This window comes from Perca fluviatilis, chromosome 9 (genome assembly GCF_010015445.1).
Source record: "Perca fluviatilis chromosome 9, GENO_Pfluv_1.0, whole genome shotgun sequence".
NCBI lineage: Eukaryota > Metazoa > Chordata > Actinopteri > Perciformes > Percidae > Perca > Perca fluviatilis.
The window spans coordinates 29,534,170-29,559,508 of NC_053120.1; the positions used below are offsets into that span (position 1 = coordinate 29,534,170).

At 38.7% G+C, this 25,339-nt stretch overlaps 1 protein-coding gene across 1 annotated transcript in view; it reads right to left on the minus strand.

The window, feature by feature from the left end:
• The window catches only part of LOC120566080, a 101,589-nt gene that overhangs the window by 62,598 nt on the left and 13,652 nt on the right, over window positions 1-25,339 (minus strand). Inside the window, exon 3 of the mRNA XM_039812324.1 lies at window positions 20,460-20,507. Within this exon, the coding sequence (XP_039668258.1) occupies window positions 20,460-20,507 (48 nt within the window). The remainder of the gene's footprint in view (window positions 1-20,459; window positions 20,508-25,339) is intronic.

Genomic DNA, 25,339 nt, shown 5'->3' on the forward strand with positions numbered 1-25,339 from the left:
CAAGCACTCACCCGCCGTTAGCATTTCATTGACTGCCATTCATTTTGACATCACTTTGACAGCAAATAACTTTACATCTGAAGCGTTTAAAGACTCTATTTGTCCATTGTTTATTTCTAAAGAAACACGACAATGTATAAAAGGCTCCATTACCTTTTATCTCACGGTATGGCTCCGTAGCAGACGTTTTCGTAAAAATAGGCTAACGATTGTGTCATAACCACGCGACTTACTGTCGCATAGTAGAGGAATTACCATATAGTACAGGAGAAGCTTGCAGACTTTTGACTTACATTAGCTGTTTAAGTTTAATTACTAATGTTAACTAGCATTTTAGTTAGCAATAATTAGCCTGTGTCTATGTTATCTCCTTACATCTACGCTCTCCGGCTCTGCAAGATTCATAATGATTGAGATTTCTCTTGGCACAGCTACCAGAAGACTTACAACTTTCAAACAGGTTCATCACATCACATTTACATCTTCAAGCTCAGTTTGCAACTGCGCAGTACCGCTCAGCCCTCACCGGAAAAGTGCTTCTAATATCCTTCACTGGTCTCCGTCCAGAGCAACGGCATCTATTGGTCCATTTATTTAACTGTTTTTGTATCCCTTTACTTAAAGGTACACAGAAGTCCAGTGGGACTCGTGGTAGAGAACGAATCATGTCAGTAAGTAAGATGGCAAGGCTATTTTATTCACTTTAAACATCGGATTAAGTGATTATTTCTCATTATATATTATTAATACAGATGATGCTAAGTCATTAATAAATTAGTCATGACAAAAAAATTATGTATTTTTCCACGAGTCCGCTATGTTAGCAGATATAAAGTTATTTAGCTTGTTTGGTAGCTTGTTGGATAGTTTTTAGCTAGCTTGCAAATTCCATCCACCGTGCTTTCATGCTACACACTGGTTTTAAAAAATGAGCCAAACAAAGTGTCACTCATCCGGCGAGAGCGTTGTGCTTTTCTACGCGGTGACAAGAGTGTGTGAATGAAACATTAAGCTTTTATATTTTACTAATTTAGTGGCCGGCTGGCTGGCTAGTTAGCTAACGTTAGCTTGTTTACTAGCAGGCTCAGTTCCGCATCATCTGTATTAGAGAAAAGAGTCACTTCATCCGACTTTTGAAGTGAATAAAACAGCTTTGCCAGCCTACATATTATATATTCTACACAAGTACAATTTTGTATGTAATATTTGTGTCACCTTCAATAATTGCTCTTAAGAAATTTTATGTTTATTGTCCCCCCAATTTGTTAGAAGAAATTTTCGCCCATGAATAGGGGAGTTAAAATGAACCACTATGTCTAAAAATAAATAATCTTATGGTGCCATACAATCCTGCCCACCATGCATTGATAGAGCAAGAGCCATTTTTATGGTAACACGGCAAAAGTTTGATGTAGGTGGAAGTTTGAGTTAAACTTTCCAAATCTTGAATCTACAAAGGTTAAGAACACTGGCTGATCACCACACTTCGAGTCTTTTGAGTATATTACAATTACTTTAAAACACATGAAACAATTCCAAACATGGAGGTGATTTATTACATTAGCGGTGAGCCATAGAGACCAGCACAAAGGGAGATTTTATGAAGATTACAGCGATGAAATAGTCAAATTTATTATCTTGACAGCTGGATATTCCAATTTCTTTGCCGCTGAGCCATGTAGATTTTCCAGAGTGCAAACACGTTTAAGTACTTCTTCAGAGTCAATTAAATCAGATACTAGTTAAATTACCATTTTTATTAACCTACAGATTCACATTTTTGTAATTTTAATCACTATTGGAAAGACTATTAGAACAGCTTTCCTATGAAGACAGAAACGAAGGGTCATTTAGAGAGCGGCAGAATTAATCACACAATGTCACTTCAAATCTACCTTTCAATTCACTTTAAAGCACGCTTTATAATTTACAGTACATGTGCAGAGAGTTATCTGTGGTTAGTTAAAGGAGAGATTAGGAATGGTGATGGGCTGTACCCACCTAAAGCTCCAGGAAACTTGAGCATCACACCTGAGCCAAAGTAAGATTATTAAAATGAAGGTTGTACAGTATTTCAGAAGGCTTAGAGCGGGGGCCGTTAAATATCCAAAGTTCAACTACTGTCAATATCATGCTACAAATTATTTTCCATCCCCCCCCATACCTGTGGAGTCTCCTGTCCCTCCTCCACTGTGTGTGTGTGGGGGGCAGCCTCTGGAGTGTGGACAGTAAATTATATACCGATAGAACATTAACCTTTAGTTGTGGTGTTAAGATGGAGCCTCATTTAACAAGAATAAATAATCCTTGTGATTACTTTTGGCTGGCCTTTATCCCGTACATAACCTAATTAAATGGACCATCCAAACATAAAAACCACAGCTAATCAAGAGCTTTGCTGAGGCATTGCAATATGTGGGAAGTGTGGGATTTTAAACACACACACAATACCTCCTCACAATTCAGATAATTGAATCTACAAGGCATTTATTTTAAACATAAAATATTTTTTTAATTTAGAGAACATTTTGTAAAATAATTTTTTTTTGGTAGAGTTAACCCTATTTCTGAAGTTAATTAAATCCAATTATTAAGATAATAACTAATATAATAACCAATGTACGTACTCCCTATCGCTGAAGGTTTTTCCTATTAATTTATGAACAATCAGAGTGGCCTTACATGATCGGTGGGGGAGTTGTTCATAGCAGAACCAATGACTTTAGCCTTCAAAATATATAAAAAAAAAATCCATTAAAGGGATAGACAATGAAAACTCATTTAGAGTACATGTTACACAGAAATTGACCAATAATGTCTTTATGAGTCACAGACCAACCTAATTTTGTTCCTGTCAATATAAGCTCTATCCACATGCTTTCAAGAGATGTCCCTTACAAAACATACAACACCCAGTGTGAATCCAGTCACATGCTTCTGCCACGTCTGCAGCTTCATTCCAAACAAAGCAGTGTGCAACACCATGAGTGCTTATGTAAATGCTTTACATGATGTTTAGAGTAAAACATGATCTCTCAGGAGATCTGATGGTAGATAAACTAATTTTTCAATCCCTTAAATTGAGAAAGAAGAAATAACCAATGTTTCCTCTTACAAATGAAAAGCTGAATTCATCAGCAATAAAAAGGCACCCTTGCTCAGTTTATAATAGAGATGTTCCGATACCAATATCACTATCGGAGTTTATGCACCGATACCCCATAATACGTAATTTAGCCATGAAGAAAATCTACTTTAAAGTAGTTTATGTTCTTTTTCCATTATGACTGACTGTCAAACTGGATAGTAAAAGAACGTTCTGTGGCATTCAATGTTTGTGTTTGTTCATGTTTCCCAAAATAGTTTTACCTGAGCCAGGCCATGCAACAAAGAAACCTAATGGGACCGGACAAATATTCTCGCTTTCTGCAAATGTTTATTATTATTGCAACAATCCAAAACAATGACAAACACTGTCTAGAACATTCTCCAAGGTACTGTACGCTAAAATAATATGCTGAAAGCATAATTTGTCAAACTCAAGCCCATCTAGCAACAGCAGATGGCCATATTGACCTGAATGGAACATTACTTGGTAATAATAACACAATGTAGTGTCTCACTTTACACTTGGAAAGGTTAACTAGACATCCTATTTTCTTAAACAGCTCAACAAAAAACAATGACAGCAACAGACACATTGTACAAGTACATTGGTCAGCAAAATGAAACAATGTCATTGTCTTTAACCCTCCGAGGTCTAAGGGTATTGTGGCGGCCGTATCTGCTGCTGGCCCCCAGTGCCTGAAGCCTGGGAGAAAGGGCCTTTTAAGGAAGTGGAAGGAGCCAACAGGGAGATGAAAGGAGGGAGGACTGGAACTTAGAGTTTCCAACAATAATCCTTACTGTGTAAATTTCTCATGATTTTTTTTTAAAGCTAATTCATTCTTTGTAAATAATTTCTTTTAATAGGTTGTTTAGGTTGGGTATCTCCTAAGTAGGTTAGATGCTAGATGTTAGATGTGTATCAGTTAAGCTCCCCTTAGTGTATGGGTAGGGTAGTCCATGTGGGTATATCAGTCCTGGTGCTTCATTTAGAAGGGAGGTTCATTTGGTTAGGCTGCAACGTAGTTTATTTATTACTTAGTTGAACTTGTTTAAGTTTGGGCCCTTTCTTTTGTAGTTTCTTAAGGTGGTGGTGGCACAGTGGATATGACGCATGCCTTTGGTGTGGGAGACCTGGGATCAATTCCCACTGCGATATATCAACCAATGTGTCCCTGAGCAAGACACTTAACCCCTAGTTGCTCCAGTGGCGTGCGACCTCTGACATATATAGCAATTGTAAGTTGCTTTGGATAAAAGTGTCAGCTAAATAACATGTAATTAAAATTCATGTTATTTGTAACCAAGATTGAAAACTTTCATTAAAGGTATTTTTACACATCTTCTTAAATTTACCTTTTTAGGGTATTTGCATAAAACAGATGCGATTCAGAACAAACTCTGCTTTCCGAATAGTGAGGCCCACATTTTTTTCTAGAGCAATAATTTGGCGCTAAAACTGAAATGTGGATGTTCGCTTTTTGAAATTCCTCAAATCCCCTTTGAAAACAAACCTTAACTTACTGTATGATGTGTTGTAGGAATTGTTCCGATGCTTGAAATGAGTTTACCAAAAATATAGGTTCACAAAGTACTGCAACATATGGATAAAATAGTTTTAAAAAAAAGTCTAATAATGAAATTTTGGGATATTGCTTTTTGAGTAGGAGGGTTGTCAAACATCGCTTGGATGCGCCAGTGCGTCTTTCATCCTCAGAGGGTTAACCTCACATGTGGGAAAATCAAGCATCCCCTTCTACTAAGTGGGATCAAAACAGGGTGATACAATATATAAATTCAAACAAACAGTGACTAAAGAGTGAGAAAAGCTGTGATGGCTCGGTGGAGGCATGTGCTCCAACAGGAGTTGTCTGGACGCCGCAATGTGGGAACGATTGAGCCCATGATAATTTTATTGATACAACTTTGCACATTTGTATGTTTGTAAATTAGGTGTGAATGTGTTTCTGAAATTGTATATTCTGATGTTTTGTATGTAAATTGCATTGAATATTTATTGTTTTACCTACTTGCCCAGGGACTACGGTCAGAAAATAACAATTGTGCTACAACCTGGTACAATGCATCTCTCCTTGTTATACAAGGTTAATGTTGAATTGAGCATTGTCCCTGTTTAAATAAAATTACATTACATTACTATCAGTGGACAGTGTGCCGACTTTATGTTTAAGGCCCCGCTGTCTGGCCACTTGCAGAAAGTGCTTGGCGCACGCGCCGGTGAAAGGCCTCTCCTTTATCTTCATAACAGTCAAAGCATAAGACCCAAGTTCCCACTGTGGGTCAAAATAATGTGCTGTGACCCCGAGCTAATGGTCAAAACTATGGAGCGGCACAAGGCCCAAATTACAGAATGCGTGTATTAACGCACTTCAAAACAAATTAGTGGCGTTAAATGGAATTTGCATTATTGCGTCTATTTTGAATAGAACATAACAAATATACATTTCAATAACTGATTCATTGTTTAACCCTCTGAGGTCTAAAATAATTTTTACATATCTTTTAAATTCACCTTTTATTAGGTTTACTAGGGTACTTGTATTTAAACTAATCCCCATGTGTTTCATATCAAAATGTTGAAAACCAACTCAGCTTTCTGTAAAGGGAGACCTAAATGTGTTCCAGACCAACGTGTGAAGAGATAATTTGGCTCTAAAGCTGAAACGTTGATGTTTTTTATTTTTTTTATTTTTTTCACATCTCTTTAGAAAACAAACCTACACTGGGGCGGCCGGATAGTTCACCTGGAAGAGCGTGCGCCCCATGACAATAAAATGTTGTGTTGTCAAACATCGCTTGGAATCGCCGGTGCGTCTTTTTAAGCAAAAAAGACAATAATTACCTGGTTTTGGTCTTTCAAATATGAATAGTGACTATTTGCTGTTTTCCTTTGGGTGCGTCTGTCAATCCAATGTGACACTCTACACTAAAATGAGAGTGCTGTGTTATATTTCTATATGAATTACCAGTTAAAGTTAAAATTAATTTAAGAAAAACTTTCCTATGGATTCAACTGTTCATCTCCCATTTACTGCCTTTGGCGCTCTGCATCTCCTCAGACAGAGTGCCCAGAGTACGCTCTGCTACTCCCAGTGTGTGCTGCTGCTCTGAATAACCCAACAGCATATACCAACAGCGCTCCAAAGTTACCAATGGAACAGTATGTGCCAGAGTGCTCGGAGTGTCTATTTACGAACATTGTCTTCTAGTAAAGTGAATGTTTTTACTGTTGGTCAGACCAAACAAGCAATATGAAAATGGAACTTTTGTAGTTGTATAATTGATTTTATTTGTTTGTTTACATTGCTTTGAATGTATTCCTTTGTTACAGAGTTGACAGTAGACCGACCAGATTTGAACTGAGGACGGTGCCTTTCATTGTTCTAGGCAACCAGAGCACCCTGGGGTTTTGTCAGTTGTGATTAATCATGAAAATAATCAGCAGATAAATTAATAATGTAAATGATCTTCAGTTGCAGCTTTAACCCAATCCAGGACTTGTTTTCAATTTTTGGATTCATATGTTTCTCTTACCATAAGTCACTCTATAAAAGAGTGCCAGCTAGATAAATGCATTGCAAATTATATTTGCAGCCATTTTACTTGAAGTCTGAGTGTGTGTGTGGGATAATGATGTAATAATAATGATGTAAGGAAAGTGACAATAATAATAATAATAATAATAATAATAATAATAATAATAATAATAATAATAATAATACAGTGTCTGCCACCAAGTTATTTACTGTCATAACGTAAAATATTGTTAGGAAATGGTGTTTAAGGAAGACATAGTACCTTGTCTAGACACATTATATTTCCATTTTAGTTAACAACAAGTCAACAACATATATAACAGATATAACAACATTATCATTTTGGCTTGCAGTTACACAAGTGTTATATTACTTAATTGCACCAGTGTTAAAACACTTACAAAACTGAGCACATCTTTAACTTCCAAAAACTGTTTCGAAACAGTTTCTCAGTGGACAGTTGAACTTATTTGAGGTTTTTTAGTGCAGTAATATCAGATGTGGCTTCATTGTTATTTTGCAGGTTGGAATTGGTTTTAAATAGGCCATAGGAAATTGACTCCATTTAATCTGAGCATTGAAATGTAGACCGTGTAATCAGTTCTCGTTCACATGTGGGCCAAGATAAGACTGGTTTTATTTGTGTGTAAATCTATCCTGAGAGGCCTCATTCTTGGCTGTGGCAATAGTAAGCCATGCCTCCAAGCTATAGCAGTGTTTGTATATGTGTGTGTGTGTGTGTGTGTGTGTGTGTGTGTGTGTGTGTGTGTGTGTGTGTGTGTGTGTGTGTGTTTGTGTGTGTGTGTGTGGACATAACTGGTCCTTCACTTCGAGTCCCCACCCTCTGCCTCAGGATCCTTGTGTAATTATGAGATGATCTGGGCATTGCACACAAAGCATGGTCACACAGCCTCAGGAAGTGAGCACAATAATCTTTGTAACAAGGCGAGGAAGCCTCTCTCATGGTGGAAATAAGGAAATGTAACTCAAGGGGAGATAACATAATATGATTCGTTTTCTGTATTGTTCAATAAGAGAAGAAGTTCAACAGAGGTAACCTAAGCAAACAAAAAATCTTGACATGTATTGTGGTATGAACACTGTACTCTTTGTTTCAGCAGAAGTTGCAGTGTAATACAATACGTGTGCATATTCTTAATCGTTTGCATCTATATCTGTTACTTTAGCCCCGCAGTGGCACCATGCATTATGAAGAAAACTTGATTGCGAGCTGTCACCTGAGCCTCGTTCCACTTTAATTACATCTGCCGTGTGGACGTATATGCATAGAAATGGCTTATTTGAAGAGCGCATGAAAAGGAGTTCATTTGAAAAACTACAACAAAACCATTTGTTCCCACCAAAACAGCACTCGCTTGTATGACAAACGATGCTTTAGTCTTATGAATAATTCTTAAATTCTAAGCAATCAAATTTGAAAGATATCGTAAATCCTGTTTAAATGGCCTCATTCATTACATCGCGGATATGGGGGGATACGAATAAAGTGTTGCGTCTGAAATTGTCACTGACTTCATGCGTCGCTGGGAGATGTTCAGCGCGGAGCTGATGTATGGTACGACTGACTGTATGGTGATGGAAATGTCGCCGTGGCCTCGTTAGCATTCTGCTGTAACCCTCGGGCAGGGGTGTCAGATTCTCTCAGAATTTACAGCCCAGTTTGGAACCGAAAGAGTCTGTGCATAATGGCTATGAGGGGCTCTAATAATCAAAATACTGATCCACTCTAGCAAGGTCTGCTATGAGGTAGATGACAACTATGTATGTGAAAAAGGTTACACTCTTAGAAAATATCTGTGTATTAACAGTCATAGGTCTGTATATTTTAACAGAAATTGTCCACAGAATGTGATTAAGGGCCCTATCTTGCAGCGCAGCGCAAAGCCTGACGCAAGTGTCTTTTCTAGTTTAGGACCGACGCAGTTGTCAATTTCCCGCCCAGCGCCCGCGTCATTTAAATAGCAAAATGCACCTGCGCCCATCTGTGCGCACATGAGCGTGCTGGTCTTACATGGAGATGTGTTCAGGTGCATTCTTGGCATATTGCTACCTTGAGGCAGCGGAAAGTGATCGCCCCATGGACCAACAAAAACCTGGTCGAAGGTCATTAACGCAGTATTTCGTTGATATTTTAACAGCGCATTAGTAAAACACACACAGCAGGACACAAACATGCAAATGATTGAAAATAAAAATGTGAAACAATGTGAAATAGTATTATGGACTTTTGGTGGCATAGTGCTCATGCCATATACTGCTTGCGCGCTACAACTTTACGCACGAGCAGATTAGCTTCTTCTCCAGAAAATGTCTCCTTCCTGCTTAGCAAATCCACCATCATAATAGCAACGCACCTGGCTTTTAAAGGGAATGGGAGATGACACTCTGATTGGTTTATTGCATGTAACGCCCAAAACACACCTATGAATTAATGAAGACACTAAGTACAACCCTTTGGAACCATGCTCCCAGCGCACGGACCCTTTTTTCCGCCGTTAAACTAGCAAAAGTGGATTCATACATGCCCTAAACGCACCTGCGCTGTGCACTTAGATCGTTAAAATAGGGCCCTAAAAGTTGTTTTTCAGTTTTTTTACATTTGGTATTGTATAATTTGTGCTCCAACAACTTTTGGCTGGCCACAGAGGTTGGTTATAGGAATTTAAAGAAGTCCATGTTGACGTTTTTTTTTTTTTTAGCTTTTTAAAAAACATTTTGGGCATTTTTTTTTACGAAGTTCGCTCGCTTTTTCCCGACCTTTGTGACACTGTTTTTCCAATGTTTTTTTCAAAGGTTCTGTATTTTAACTGTACACTGTAAGAAAAGAAATCCGTAGAAAAACTGACAATGTCCTGGCAGAAAATTACCACCTTTCCTCTTATTCTCTATACCAAATTCTCTTAATTTACAGTAAATCCTCTGTACAATTAACAGATGTTTCTGTTAATCCAAAAATCTAAATAAGGAAAAACACCTGCTCATTACAGAAAATTCCTTCGTATTAACACGGAATCTTAGCCCATATTTCTACGGACTTCTCTGACAGTGTATGAATCAAAAGCAGCAAAAACATGAAGCTGAAATAGCTGTCATTGAATGCAGTTTATGTTATGTTTTCTTTTTCTTTCTTTCTTTCTTTCTTTCTTTCTTTCTTTCTTTCTTTCTTTCTTTCTTTCTTTCTTTCTTTCTTTCTTTCTTTCTTTCTAGGTTTGTCCAAATAGGCTTTGGGCCTTCTGCCTATGTATCAACCTCAGGCAGGTTTTTAATGCCAACAAATCATCATAATGAGGCCACCACCATATCGCCGTACTATGAAACTAGACACTAGAAAATAGTGTTTGAGGACAAATCTATGTAATAATAACTATGTTATCAATTATTAATATAATACTAATAATTTACAAATCATATTTTTTTTCTTCCTTTTTTTCTTTTTCTTTGATGATTAGCTTTTTCAGCACGTATCGGCGCATGTCATAATTTTCCCAACTCAAAAGTAAAGTTTATTTCAGCAAAGTGTGGTTTTAACTGGCCAACGTTGCTGATCTATTTTGATTCTGATATTATGGGATGGAAATGATCCTGTGCATATGGATTTGCTGCTTCTTGACATGTGTTGAGCTATATATTAAGATGATATAACTGAAATATGATTGCTCCCCCCCCTAGCGTGCTGAGTGCTGTCAATCTGACAATTGTGATTTCCATTGGATCAGAGTACTGTCTATTGGGCTGCCTGTTCTGCCAATCTTCCCAGCCCTTGTCACATGACCAATTCATGTTTCCATGACGACTATAAACAAATTTGATACCATGGAACCAGCACTGGAATTGTTTTTTGGCAGACTGAGCTTATAGAAAATGTGTATTGTATTCGGGTATATCATTATAATAATAAGTTATAAAATAAGTGAAATTAATAATGAATGTGATATTTTATGACCAATGGTATGACCAATTCTTTAGCCAAATTACATTGTGCACCTCTATCCTATACTATATATATTCCTATTTTTGTAAGCAGATGTTCTATGCTATAGTCTAGACACACACACACACACACACACACACACACACACACACACACACACACACACACACACACACACACACACACACACTTAAGAAATCCTGGAATCGCCCCTGTCTATGAGTGAAAAGACTACACAGGCCTCATGTATTCCAGACAGTATTTAAATAAATTTCCCTGCATGCATTGCTCTCCTGTCCTGCTTTAGACGTCTCATTCCTTGAGCACTTTGCTAAGAAGGGTAGCAAATGTGAATTACAACTAAGCTACTTAACCACGATGAATTAAGGCCTAACATTTGAAAATTTGATACTGAAATGACTGTCATTATGGTGCATTATGTGTGAGCATAATGATTGCTTTGGCGCTGTTTGAAGACAAAGGCAGACTCTGGAGGGAAAGTACAGTTAGAGGAGAAGTTGATTTCATGGCTGTTAATGATTTGTGAACTTCAAACCTTAATTTAAGCAGCCGTCGTATCCTGCCATTTCACAACTCATCTTTTGTTAGCTACCTAAATAGTAATGCATCTGCAAATGATTTCTCTTTCTCTGGACACAAAGTGAGCCATATTATCCACAGAGAACTACTTGTCAGACAGAAAAAAATAGCTTTTTTTTGGGCTTATGTTTGCTTTGTACAACATGTGCTTCAGTTAGGAACAAATATGAGAGAACATACTGTATAGGCTTAAGATGAATAGTGTTTTAATCTTTCACTTTTTAATGGATGCAATGGCTTTGGAGAACAGAACTACACATTTTGAAATCATATGCGTCTTTTAGCAAACGTAGCAATAGTTAGATATACTGTACTTACAGAGTACTATGCAGAGTTTTCTTTGGCATCTGTTATGTTTTTGTGGGTACAAGATTTGCACCAAACTTCCAGTGTGTTGACAAAGAGATGAATTGCATACCAAGATCGGAGACCACACAGTAACTGTGACCACATTTTCTTCACAGCTGTATTATCAAACTACCAAAACAGACACATGGAAAAAGGGACTGACTTAGCCTCCTTTTTTTTAGGATGTGTCCAAGGTTGCAAACAGTGCAGAGACCAACTGGACCTGTTATTAATTCTCCATCAGTTTTAGTTTGGATGCCTGAAAGCCAATTAAAGGAAACTTAATTGAATCAGCCTCAGGACCCTCCCGAAACAGGAACTCAAATGAATTGTGCTTGAGGACGGATGGCAGGAAAGAAAAGAAAAAAGGAAAGAGGGCATGGAGGTTAAATAAAAAGGGTGAAATTACCAAGAGTCCAAGTATTTACTTGGAATAATGGCTACAGACTGATCCTGCTATGATGTAAATTACATTTTGTGTGCAACCTTATCCAACCAAACCAGATGCAGTAGTTATTTCTTATCTTTTTCAAAGTCTGGTGACATTGTGACTCTTCAGTTTCAATGTGTTCAATTTTGTGTGGAATTTGCTCCAAATACAGATGCTACATTTACATTTGTGGAGACCAGGGGTCGGATGCATAAAACTCAGATTTACAACTCAACTCTGCGTACGGACAAAGACAGACAATTTCCTATTTTAAGTATAAGACACATCTCTCTCCTTATATTTAAGCTCCTCCTTATCATATCACCCGCTGCTATCTCTAGTAAACTGTGTGTATGCCAAGTTTGTTATATTTGTTACTCACCACACATATAAATACCAGTTTATGTATGGGAAATAGCGTATGCATTTTTTAGTGCGTATGCATTGTTTATAGATCCGGCTCCAAGACTACTTGAAGCAGATAAAAAAATTATTTATGCAGCTCTTGCAAAATGTGACAGCTACAGTAGCTTGGAAAATCAACGCATTCTCAAGAACGGGTTCGTATGATATCATATGAAAAAGGTAGGCACACTAAAACATGAAATCATATGAAAACTAGGAGACCGCCGGCTGGTCACGTGACATAGAGACATAGAGAGCTACAGACCTCCGTCACAGCTCGTCGTATCAGTGGCAGTTAGTAGATGTGTTTAGCCGCTACAGAGCTCTGCAACACCGGCTGCGCATGGTGCACCGCATGGTCAGGTCAGCGGTAGTTGGTGGTTCAGTTACCCGAGAATAGGTGACTGTGTGCCAGGTACAGAGCACCGCGAGTTGCCGGTCATTTCGGCGGTTAAGTTTAGGCAAGAAAAAAGTGAGCGTTAAGCGCTGACAAAAGTTTAGTTTAGGAACCGAAACGACCATGGTTTGGATTAAAAACACTCCCAAGGAACAAGTAATTCCTGGGAGAAAGTCTTTTGTTTTCCCCGGGATGTGAACTCCGCTCCCTGGCTTGATAGTCTTCTGTTTTAACACCCACCCATCCACCCTGATTTCCTCTCTATGAGGCCAGCCACGTTTTAATACAGCAGCAGATAATGTGGTGCGCACAGCAAAAAAACAGTTCAAAAAATTACACAAATTCATTTAAACAGACATTAAAAATAAAATACAAAGACAGGGTTTCCTTTCCTTTTTGTCAAATACACAGCTGCAACACATGTACATGAGAAATTACCTAAATTACCCTAGGTTAAATAAAAAGCCCTATGAAAAAGCTCCTTCAGTTGTTTTCACCAACAATAACAGACTGAATAAAAGAGAGAAAGAGAGAGAGAGAGAGAGAGAGAGAGAGGGAGGGAAGGAGGGCTCATAGAAAAGAGAGGGAGCGTACAATGGACTAAAGTGTATGATACAAAAACTTTATTTGACCGTAAAGCTAATTGTTAGGGGTTATGTAACGCAACATTAAACCTTATCGATATAAACAGTTTTGTCTAATCCCATATCTCGTTTGAAAATGTATCGATATAATGTTGGGTTGCACATTAGGTGCTTTGGGGGCCTTCTGTAAGTTATTTCGGGGGTTACAATGGGTCTGGAGAAAGCTGCAATACCGGAGGACAAGGAATCAACCCTTTCCAAACTGTACAAACTGTAAACGGGCACTCTACTTACTTTACTACTTAGAATTTTTAAATGTTATAAATATTAAAATTAAAATAAACACACACACACACACACACACACACACACACACACACACACACACACACAACACACACACACCCTCAAGGCCGTGTTCCATTGTCCTGTGAAAGCCATGAGGAGGAATTCCTTTCATGTGTCATCTCCTGTCACAGTACTGTCCTGACAGAGGCTTAGTGACATATGAGAGGCCTCGGCAGAATGTCCTGCTTTTAGTCAAATGAAGAGTCTGGCAGCTGCTGCATTCATCAAAATCAAAGGATAATCTGCTTTCCATATAAAATCAAGTGATGATTAACATTTTTTTTAAAAGAGGGGATGGGAATGTAAATGCTAGCACCTTTAAGGAGACACTTGAGATACACGGGGCGGGGAAACGGTGCAGAATTGTGTCAGAAGATATGGAAGTTATATGAAAGAAGTGTATCAACTAGCTTTCAGGTTAGACTGTCACTCTGTACTGATTTCTATATTATGATTTTAATTGCCTTTTAAAACCAGTTCATTTGGATTAATTCCTTCAAATAGAAATAAATCACAAATTGGGCACTCATGCTGTAAAATGCTACCACTATACAAAATCTAGTGTAATAACTTCTATTTTAAAGTCTCCAATAGAAGGTTTTAAACATTTTAGAAGGTTTTTCCTTTTGATAAATCATACTAATTTACATTTACATTTATTCATTTGGCAGACGATTTTGTCCAAAGGAACAAACAAATGAGGTACAATCCAAGCCACAGTAGATCAACAATCAGTAATATATCCATATGTGTGATGGAGCAAATTGTAAACTAGCACATTTACCATGGCTGGAGAAGCTCTCTGTAATCTGCTATTACGTAAGAAAAGTAGACGGTCATAGCTTCCCAGGTTGCAGACTCATTGGTCGACAATCAAGTCTGCCCAAAACATTGGGAAAGTCGGATTTTACAACACCTTCAAAGATATAGTTTTAGGCTATGTTCACGCTTGGCGTCTTTTTTGACAAGAAAAAGTTGACTAGCGCGCTTTTGTAGTGTTTTTATCCCAAAAAGCAGCCGAGAGCATCTTTTGTTGCTATAACAACAGCTACTGCTACAGTATCCTAGCTAGAGCGATATGTCGAGCAGTGCTAACGTTAGATAAAACAAAGTGGTGGAGCGAGCTAGAGAACTCACCACTATAAGATGTCACATTACAAACTGGTTTAGGATTGTACAGTATTATATTGTGTTATGTAATTATTTTGTAATGAAGTGTGTTGTATAGCTATCAGTGCAGTATAGAATCTATGTGATACCTACTGTATGTATGTATATGTGATATGTACTATATATGCATTTTCTGTCGACTGCTTTGACAACATGTTTTCTTTGTTCATGCCAATAAAACAAAATGTAATTGAATTGAAAGAACAGAGAGGTAAAGAGTGGTGCTGCTAACGTTAAATAAAAGTTTAAGATTTTTTTAAAGTTCCCTGTATATGGAGCACCCGGTCATACTGTATAACTCGCTGTGTTCCGACTCCATTTTTTCTTGTTGTTTCCTGTGTGAAAACGACAGGTCTGGCTCATCCGCTTGTCACTGGCCGGCTGTCAAAAAAGCGCTAGACATAGGGTGGGGTTTTTTTCTCAGAAAATTCGGTGATAGCGTTTAAAAAAGCGCTCAGGACTGTTTTGAAAACACAGTTTACTTCATAGGATTATAATGTAAAACAGACGCTGGCAGCTTAAAAAAAGACGCCAAGCGTGAACGTAGCTTTAGGTGGGTGTTCCCAGGAAATAAAAGTCCGGAAAATGGATCCAATGGAACAACTGGATTTAAAAAAATAAAAATAAACTAATAAACAACCAATCCTTGCATTTTGTAGTGGTTGCAATGGGAAATGATTGACATTACGTTCAAGGGTATTTACATATATCTTTAAGCAAATTAGAATTTGCAAACAAAACCAGACATTTCAAACTCACATTCACATTTTCAAGCAATCAACAAGTAAGATTAGAGTGCTCTGCTTTTGACATATATTGTTTTCATGCCAGCTAATCAAATAGGTTTTCTGACTTGCAGCATATTTACTGTTATAAGTCCTTATGTCCTGTCATGAAAATTAACACTGAATTCACAACCAGACAATTGAAGCAGCAGCACACTGGTGAAATTAAATGCCCTGACAGGAAATAAAAGCAACCCAGTTCTCTATTAGACCAATATGGCTCCGACAGTTATACGTGATATACCCCTCATGGTACCAAGAATTACTATTTTTTATTACGAATGCATCATTAGACACACAGTCTGTCCTCCTGACCCCAGCTCTGTTTCGGACAAGGGCTAATCAGAGCCAAGGAAGGGAGCTGTGAATGTGCTTTCTCCTTCAAAATCTCAAACCAATGTCTTCACCACCGGACTCCAATCAAAGGGAGCAGAGGCCATTAGGCGGTTCTGGACCTCCTTTTCTTTATAATTAGACCCTCCTGGATAGACCGAGCACCAGCTAGCCCTCTGCTATTTGTGGTAGGCCTAATTAGTCCAGAATGTGAGCTGTCAACATGCAAAAATCGTGCCAGTAGGTCCACAATGCCCAGCCACCCCCACTGTGTTCAACAACAAGCACCTAGCCTCGGCCACTGGAATGCATTAACTTTCTCCTCTCTTTTTTTTTCCCTCGGCGACTCGTGTCAAATCCAGGTCCCTCAGAACAAAATCTTAATAATTAACTGGCAAATTTGAACATGATTGCTTGTGACACACCTACTCTGGTAATTATTGCTTTGAGGCCATGTGCTAATGAAATTAATGCATTCATTGCCCCAACACATTAGCATAACTCATACAAATGGCCCACATTTGAGACCACGTTGCAAAAGGGGAAAAACAACATACAAGAAAAAGCAGCATCGACAAGAAAAAAAAGCTAGAAAATGAAATGGCTGGCACATTGAGTTGCAGATTGTACGATGAGCACTGCTTCCTTAAAGTCTTAATGGCTAAAGCCTCTTAATGTTAAACAAGGATGACTGCAGTTATGCATTTCAGAGTGATAGCAGCGCAGGACCAAATGATTATCACTATCATCATTACAGTCATTGCTGATGTACATATACATCTCTCTGTGGACAAATATTAAATGGCCGTGCTACTGCAGACATTAAAATGTTATTATACTGATGCATTAACTTTCTGTGGCAGAGTTCATATCAATATACAGCAGAAGCTTCCCAACAATCATTCTCTAAATGGCACTGCTGCATTCACCAGCCCTGCCACTAAACCCTGTTCATGGCTGTTTGGACTCTCAGTGGGATGTCTCTGCTCAGGATTAATAATTGATGACGATGCCATCGGTACAATGGACTAAGACAACTGCAACGGTCAGTTAGAGATGCTGCAAAAGTGCAAGAAATGTCCCCTCATAGGTAAAGAGCAGAGATGGTTGTAACGCCTAAAAAATGTGTTTGCCTGCAGCAGAATACTGTCAGGGAAACAGGGAAAAAATGAAAATGACTTCCATTTAAACAACACTGAGTTACATTATTACAGTCAGGTAGGGGTCTGCAGGTTAACATGACAGCTCATCATAGTAGTTCAACCTCTGTTGATATATCATGGGGACCTTTCCTTTTTTTTTTTTTACAGCAAATCAGTACACTACAGCACAGAATCCTTTAAGGTTATAGGTTAGGTCCAATGCATAATATTTGATAAAGTATAATAGTGCAGCATGTTGAACAGATAAGGTAAGAAGCAGTTGGTTTTGACTTGACTTTGTTGCAAAATTGAAGTTATTAAAAAGAAGAAATGTAAGTTTTATTACAGCGCCCCATGCAGAAGTGTTCTCCAGGGAGCATGTGTTTTTGGCTTGAACTGATGATGTCAGTACTGTGACTTGATTAGTGCAATATCTGTGTGGGTGGGCACTAAACATTTCTGCAATATCACTTCATTTCCAAAGGCCACACAGGAAGTTATAATATATTTAGCACAATTTAGCACATTGACCATACACGTTCCAGCCACATATACTAGATTTTGACCTAGTCTTGTTATAATGTGTGACAAATACAACACTGAATGTACAGGAACTGCCAATGATACTGCTCATATTATTCTCATTTTCAGGGTCATAATTGTATTTAGAGGTTATATCAGAATATGTTTACATGGTTTAATTTAAAAAAAAGAAGCTATATTTTTGTTGTACTACACATTGCTGCAGCTCCTCTTTTCACCCTGTGTGTTGAGCTCTCTGTTTTAGCTACCGAGTGAGGCATCTCACTTCTGTAGCATCTTTGTTGGGAGTCGCACTTGCGCAGTACCTAGTTTAGCACTACAAGCCAGTAAGGAGCAGAGTATGAGGGCGTGCCACGCTAGCAGCTAGGCGAGCATTATAATGTATGTTACAAAGTGACGCACGTCACGTCCAATACGGAAGTAAAGGCTGGACTACAATAGAGCTGTTTGGAGCAGTTTGTGAACAGTGTTTTCTGTTGGAGATGGTAAGTCCCTTTGGGGTGGACTTTAGGCTTTTTCACTTTGTAAACCTATTACATGGACAAAAAAGATATATAACACAATAAAGAAAAGGGAAAAAGCCTAAAGCATAATATGAGCACTTTAACAAATGACTTAATAAATAAAAAGTAATGTCTGGTGGAAACCAGTCTTTATATTGGCAACAAGTTAGGCTAACTAGCTTCTACTTTATGAGTGAAAGCTAGTAACTTGTTAGTCTCGCATTGCCAGACCTATCTCCACAGCACTGCGGAGTAAGGTCTGGCCCCTCCACACATACATTCCTGGATAGGAGAAAACGCTCTGGGTTGTTTCGCATTTCTTTGAAGTGCTCATATTATGCTCATTTCCAGGTTCATAATTGTATTTAGAGGTTGTACCAGAATAGGTTTATGTGGTTTAATTTTCAGAAAACACTATATATTTGTTGTACTGCACATTGCTGCAGCTCCTCTTTTCACCCTGAAAAACTCAGCAGCAGCAGCAGAGAGCAGAAGCCAACAGGCAAGTGTTATTTACATAACTTCTGGTGTAATTACAAACTTTCCAATCCATCGTTTTATGAGTGCATAATCTATTTGTACTACTGTAGACGTTTGGTATCATTTTGGGCATTATTAGTGGGGTCATTTACGAGATACAAATGTGGATCCATTAGCGCCTGCACTAAGCTATTCAGCTGATAACCCTAACTCTCCCAATGTTCGACCCAGGTGAAAAAAGCTTCTGGGGGGGGTTGTTTGGCTCGAGGTCATGGTGCAAAGGACCCTAGGGTGAAATTACTCTGAACCATCACTTTAAGGGAGAGGTGTCTTACATCACTAATGATTGATAACAAACGCTATGTGGGCTTGTGTTATCATTTGTCTGATATACGATTATGAGGATTATGACTCCAGTCAGTAGCACGCCACGAAAGTTAACAGCATATCTCCCAGCATCCCTGGCTCTCAAATGTCAGTCAACCACTGCCAAGGGAAACACCCAGCCCGGGTCTTCAAGTTTGAATGCTGTTTTTACAAACAGGTTTTATCCTCTTTAGAAAAATATACACAATACCCACTGTATCATTATAGTTTATATTGAAATACAAAAATTGAGAAGAATTCCAAGTTCCGTTCGACTTTAAAATCCATGTCCTGAAAACATACTCATCACCCTTTTGGTAAAAGAAAAACTCCAGCTGTATGTAATAGAGACATGTTGACTTGGATAAAAGAAAGCATCACACTACAGACCAATTGGTCTTTGACCCCAAATGGAGACAAAGACAAATTCCTAGATGAATAACAACAATCAGTGAGACTTCCCCACGGACTAAATGTTTCATTTAACTTTCATCAGTGTGTGAATCTGTGTGTATGTGTGTGTGTGTGTGTGTGTGTGTGTGTGTGTGTGTGTGTGTGTGTGTGTGTGTGTGTGTGTGCGCATGATTTCATGTTTAAAAAATATCTCCGAAATCCTGAAAGGTCATTGTCAGAGTAACTGTGACATTTTCTTTCACCGAGTGGATCCCTCCCATACATACACACAAGAACAGACAGCAAAGATCACACTGTCAACCCGCCGCTGTGGAGCAAACAATGAATAAAACACTCCGTAGCCAGCACTTGATGCTTTGACCCACGGCACAAGCATGAATACATACAACACATCAACAGCACACTTCCTAATCTGAGATGGTTAGTAATGTAGCCACCTTATCCAGCATGCAACCCCATCTGTGATGACACATCAGCTCCAACATTTCACACGAATAAACTCACAAACACAAAACACAATGTGTTGACGGAAAATTTGCATTAGCAATGTACCACAGGAAAGTGTGATTAATTTCTGCTCATGAAATGAATACAGATTTGGTCATTACATGGCTTGTATCCTTTGCCAAATATTGTAATGTTTCTCCCTCCTTTTTTCACAGCGAGTGTTCTGCTGCAATAATAAGGAATATAAGACAGCTTACAGCTCATAAGCAACACAACTGTTGGAAAATCAGCTAAATCACAGAGCAAAACAAAGACCTGATTGCTCATTAGTATTATGGATCAGCTCTGTTTAAATCTGTTTTGTAAGATGCAGTCACTGTTTAATGACTTAAACGGTGTTTGCTTAAATGCTTGCTACCTACATTTCACACAAGAAGATTAAAAGAATGAGACATCATCAGATCTGTCATTGCATTTTTATAATACCCTCCCTCTCGCACTCACACACACACACACACACACACACACACACACCTATTGATGTACTTGCCTTGGTTTTGCAGATAATGCAGCGCAGCCTGTCTTCACTCCCAAATCCCTGTAAGGAAACAATATTTAAAAGTAATTTAGTGACAGTGAACCATCTAAAGTTCTAAAGCATGGACTGTAGAATGACATGCATGAGTGAGAAATCATTTGTTTGTGTTTTGATCAATAAACTAATTACAATTGTTTGGAAAATGTAATTGCATCTCTAACCCAAAGCTGTTAAAGACGCCAACACAATAACAAAATAGGAAACACAACCATATTTCAGAAAACTTCATGTCAGAAAACACAACATTTCACATTGTTGTGAAATGTTTAGTTGTGTGTGTGTTTTATCCAATGTTGTTGTGTTTTGCACCTCATCAGTATCATAATTAATAAATGGACATGCATAACTAGATGTTTTAATGCAAACACGTAATGTACCACTTCACACGACAGAACTGCACATGAAAGAAAAATAACGTTGGCAATAATCTTTAAGCTGGTGCTAACTATCTGAATATGCTAATAACAAGAAAAGCAGTTGTACAAACACAAACTGCCAAATCCACTGCTAATATGCGTGGCATGTAGGAGCACATTTTGATAGATGTTAATGGCATATAATTATAGAACACTGTCATTAGGCAATGTGATTTTTATAAAGACAACCATTGCCCCTGGCACTATGGCCTGATTGCTGTGAGTGTTGGGCTAATGAATGTAAACCAAGTCTGTTTGCAGTGATGAGAATTATCAACCCATGAGTGGGCTGGTGGTGGGGGTGGGGGGTGGGCTGACATGTCAGCATTTAAACTTATCTTCTCACTATGTTTTTCATGTGTTCATATTGGTCAGTGCTTTACTCTCCAGCAAGTTGTTGCCATTTTCCAAAGCCCTCTTCTCACTTCTTCCCCCCCTAACTACAATGTATTTTATTTCAGGTAGATTGGGTTACAAATTCTGAAGAGGATTTTTTTGTGTGTGCAGAATATCATTCCTATTAACTTCAATAGAGTAGAAATTAAAATGCATATTATATACTGTATATCGGGATAGCAAGTGTGGTATACCATTACTTTCCAAAAGCCTGCGTCCTTGCTCTGTATTTTCTCAAGCCGTCGTTGGGCAGTGAGACACACCAGGCCACACTCGGCTGGTGTGGTACAAGCCATACAGTCCCCCCGTGCCCTTGTACTTTGTGCTGCGAGGGATTTCACCCCTCTAGGAATGCACTCCCTGTAATGAGGGTCGGGGGTCAAAGTGCTGCCGCGCCTGGAGGCCGGGATCTCCTAGGCACACTCAGTCACTGACTCTGTCCCTATATTTAAATTCTGCCTCAGGACATGTTTTTCAAAGGGCATCTCCTAACTAGTTCCTGGTTACTAATTAGTTTTTATGCCATGCTATTTGTCTTTGGGAACCTGAAATGGGTAAGGAGAGGGGGGGGCACAAATGAGGCATTCTAAAAAAAGATAGCGTATGGTTTGGCTCAGTGCAGATGATAGTCATTCAGATAGTCCTCGGCTGCAAACATGCTGAAGTACGTATCAACAATTGTGGAAATTAATGCCAGCGCTGTTTTATTGTTTGAACGCAGCCTGTTTTAGTGACAACACCTGTGTGATACTGTTGTGGGTGAAATTAAATAAGGACGTGGAATTTGCCCTTTTTTTCTTCAAGCTGCTTTTAGGAGTGCTAACGGGGCATGCTATCATTCCCAGCTGGCTAGCTCTGTCTTTCTCTCGCAAGTCAAATCATTATTGGATTACATTTTCTGGCTTCATAAAATGTGGTTAAGAGGCACTTTAGACATATGTGCATGACCTGCTTTCCAGAGATGGCTATCAGAGCAAAAGTGACAGGTCAATTGCTGATTTCTGTTCTGTAAAAGGGAAAGGGGCTCCCTACCCTGAGCACTCTAAAAGGTCGCACGCTCTCTCTCTCTCTCTCTTTCTGTTTCTCTCTGTCTGCTTCTCTCACGCACAAAAAACTAAAGTAGTCTCGTAGCATCAGCACACAATCTCAGCAGAGAGCGGTGTTCTGTGCGTGCATGTGTGTGTGTGTGTGTGCCTGCTTCATGAGCCTGAGTGTGTGTGTGTCTGTATATAATTGTATAGTGGGAAGACACACACTTAATGGAAGTGGCTCTTACTCTGACAGCTGGGTGGTGCAGATGAAAGGTCTGCTGTAGCATGATGTCTACCACTTGTGGAGTATCCAAAGAGACCCAAAGCTCACAGGAGTGGATGGCACAACAGCAAACCATTCAACAGCAGACACACATGTTATACTTAATCAATATACAATGATTCTATGTGATAATAACTAATTCATATATTATGTACAGTAAAGCAACTTACAGATACATACAGTATATTCTGATACAGAGTTAGAGCTGGATGTTATTATTTAGAGTTGCATTCTGTGCGTACCACACATGGAAATACAGATATTTTACAGTCCAAAAGTGAATAAGTGACACAGATTGAATTAATTTTCACTGTATCTGCTCTTAGGCTATCCAGTCAAAGCTGTACTCGAGCAATGTAGTATTGCACTTCCATATAGCTGGGTGACTTGCGAGATACAGATTTAAAACATATTGATCAATATTGGTATTGTCTATATCCATGACGTTCCACTTCCAGGATTGCTCCATTTCACTTTTTTCGGCCAGATGTCCGGTACCCCCTGCTTTCTTTCTTTCTTTGGATAGCCTTGCATGTTGAAGTTGGACATGGTGATCTACATGAGTCAGAACACTGTACATCCTGCAATCAGTGGCGAGGAAGGTATATTTCCTTATTTTTGGGGGCATTTTTAGGCCTTTATTTGACAGGACAGCTGAAGACATGAAAGGGGAGAGAGGGGTCAGAGGTCAGGCCGGGCTCGCTGTGTTGAGGAGTAAACCTCTGTATTTGGGTGCCCACTCTACCAAGTGAGCTATCTTGGCGCCCGCGAAGAAGTTTTTTGAGAAGTTGCAACTACACTTTGTGTTGGAATTTTAAACTCTGGTGGATTTATGAGGACTATTGTTAACTGCTCCTCAGATCTCTGGAGGGTAAATCCAGACAGCTAGCTAGACTATCTGTTCAATCAGAGTTTTCTGTTGCATGACTAAAACAAATTTTTAACGTACACATTTTCCACAAAAAACAAGTTCCTTCCCGAGGCTATTTCGCAGTGGCACCGTGGCTCTGTCCTGTGCTTAGCGCTGTCCATGACGATTGTGATTGGTTTAAAGAAATGCCAATAAACCAGAGCAAGTTTTTCTTCCATTCCGGAATGCAGTGTGGACTTGCCAGATCCTCCTTCGCAGCGCTGTGGAGGAAGGTCTGGCAAAGCGAGACTAATATTGGTACAGTAGATTCCTAGATATCCTGACTTTAAGTCGCTAGCATGGATCAAGCTCCATAAATACTGGATACTACACTAACCATATGGCGTGGCAATAGCGTCTCTTCATCATATACTCCCTGCCTGTTAAATGCCCACACAACGTCTTTTGTGTAAAAGAATGTGATCTCAAAGCCCAAGCCTAGAACTCTGATGACGTCATCAGGGTAATTTTCTCAGACTTGACAAAGGTCCCCCACATTGACGTAAAACTACAGTATATACAACTATTTTTACAGGCTTAGTAGTACTCCCCATGACTACTAAACTAATCTTTTGAAATTGGTGGACCTCCCCTTAACCTGGCTTGCCATTTTATTTTAACAGCTACACATACTTAAAGCTGTATCAATCTGTTGGGTATTTCTTTTGTATTTATGGCGAACGTGTTTATAAAAACGCATGCCTGTTTCCGCTATGTTCACCAGCTAGTTGCTAACTTGGTCAGTCTGGTGTTTGGTGTTCATAGTTTACAGTGTGTTTATTTTTGCTGATAACAGTGGTTACTACTGAAACAGGGTTGATAAGAGTTGTAAACTAAAACAGTAGTTGCATAAAACAATTAGCTAAATAAGGCTAAAAAATCTCTGTAGAGCTGTGGGGAACAGTAGGGCTGGGTGATAATTTTCTGTGGATTTATGAATAAAAATGACACTTTTCATATTACATAGTCATTTGAGCCATATAGAAAAATGGATTAATGCAGCTTTAAGTTACAGAATATTGTATATCCTAGTATGCCCAGTGCTTTCAACCAGTGCTGGTCGTACCATAATGGGATTATATGGGATATTATGATGCCCTTTAAGGTAGTTATACAATGATTATAAAAAAAACATCTATCCATGCAAACTAACAAGCTCCGAAAGTGCATTTTCATGTTTATGTGACATAAAAAACTTTTTTTTAGTTTTGTGAAAAATTGCAGCTGAGGGGTAAACAAATCTACAGTTAAAATTTACATTTTTACATCAACACACCTCTTCACTTACTTTTTAACTTTAACTTTTAATTTCTGGGGAAAATACTTATACGTAGCTAATTATGCATTTTTACATTTCTGGCAGCAGCAGTTTGCTGAAAATTAATGGAGGAAGAGTAATTAGCATGAGCAGCAATAAGCACCATGCCTGAACAGAAAGAGAAATGTATCCCACCTACAGAAACTTACATTTCATTAACTGAGAAGAGTGTAAAGTGATCTTTTGGAAGGTGCAGTGCAAAAAACAACACATCAGTGACCACAGTATCAATACAACTACTGGGTTAAGGAGTGCTACACATGTTAATAAGCCATTTTGCGGTATAGGTGACAGGTGTTGGGTGCATGATAGCTTCCTGGATTCCTACCAGTCCATTATGAGGCCCTTCTCACTGTTTCAGCTGTGCTTCAACAGTATAACAGTGATGTGTTATCATTGTTTGCAACCCTCATTAAAACTAATTGGTATTGCTATTTGAAGGCTAGCTCATTACCTTGAGGAAAACAGCAACATTTTG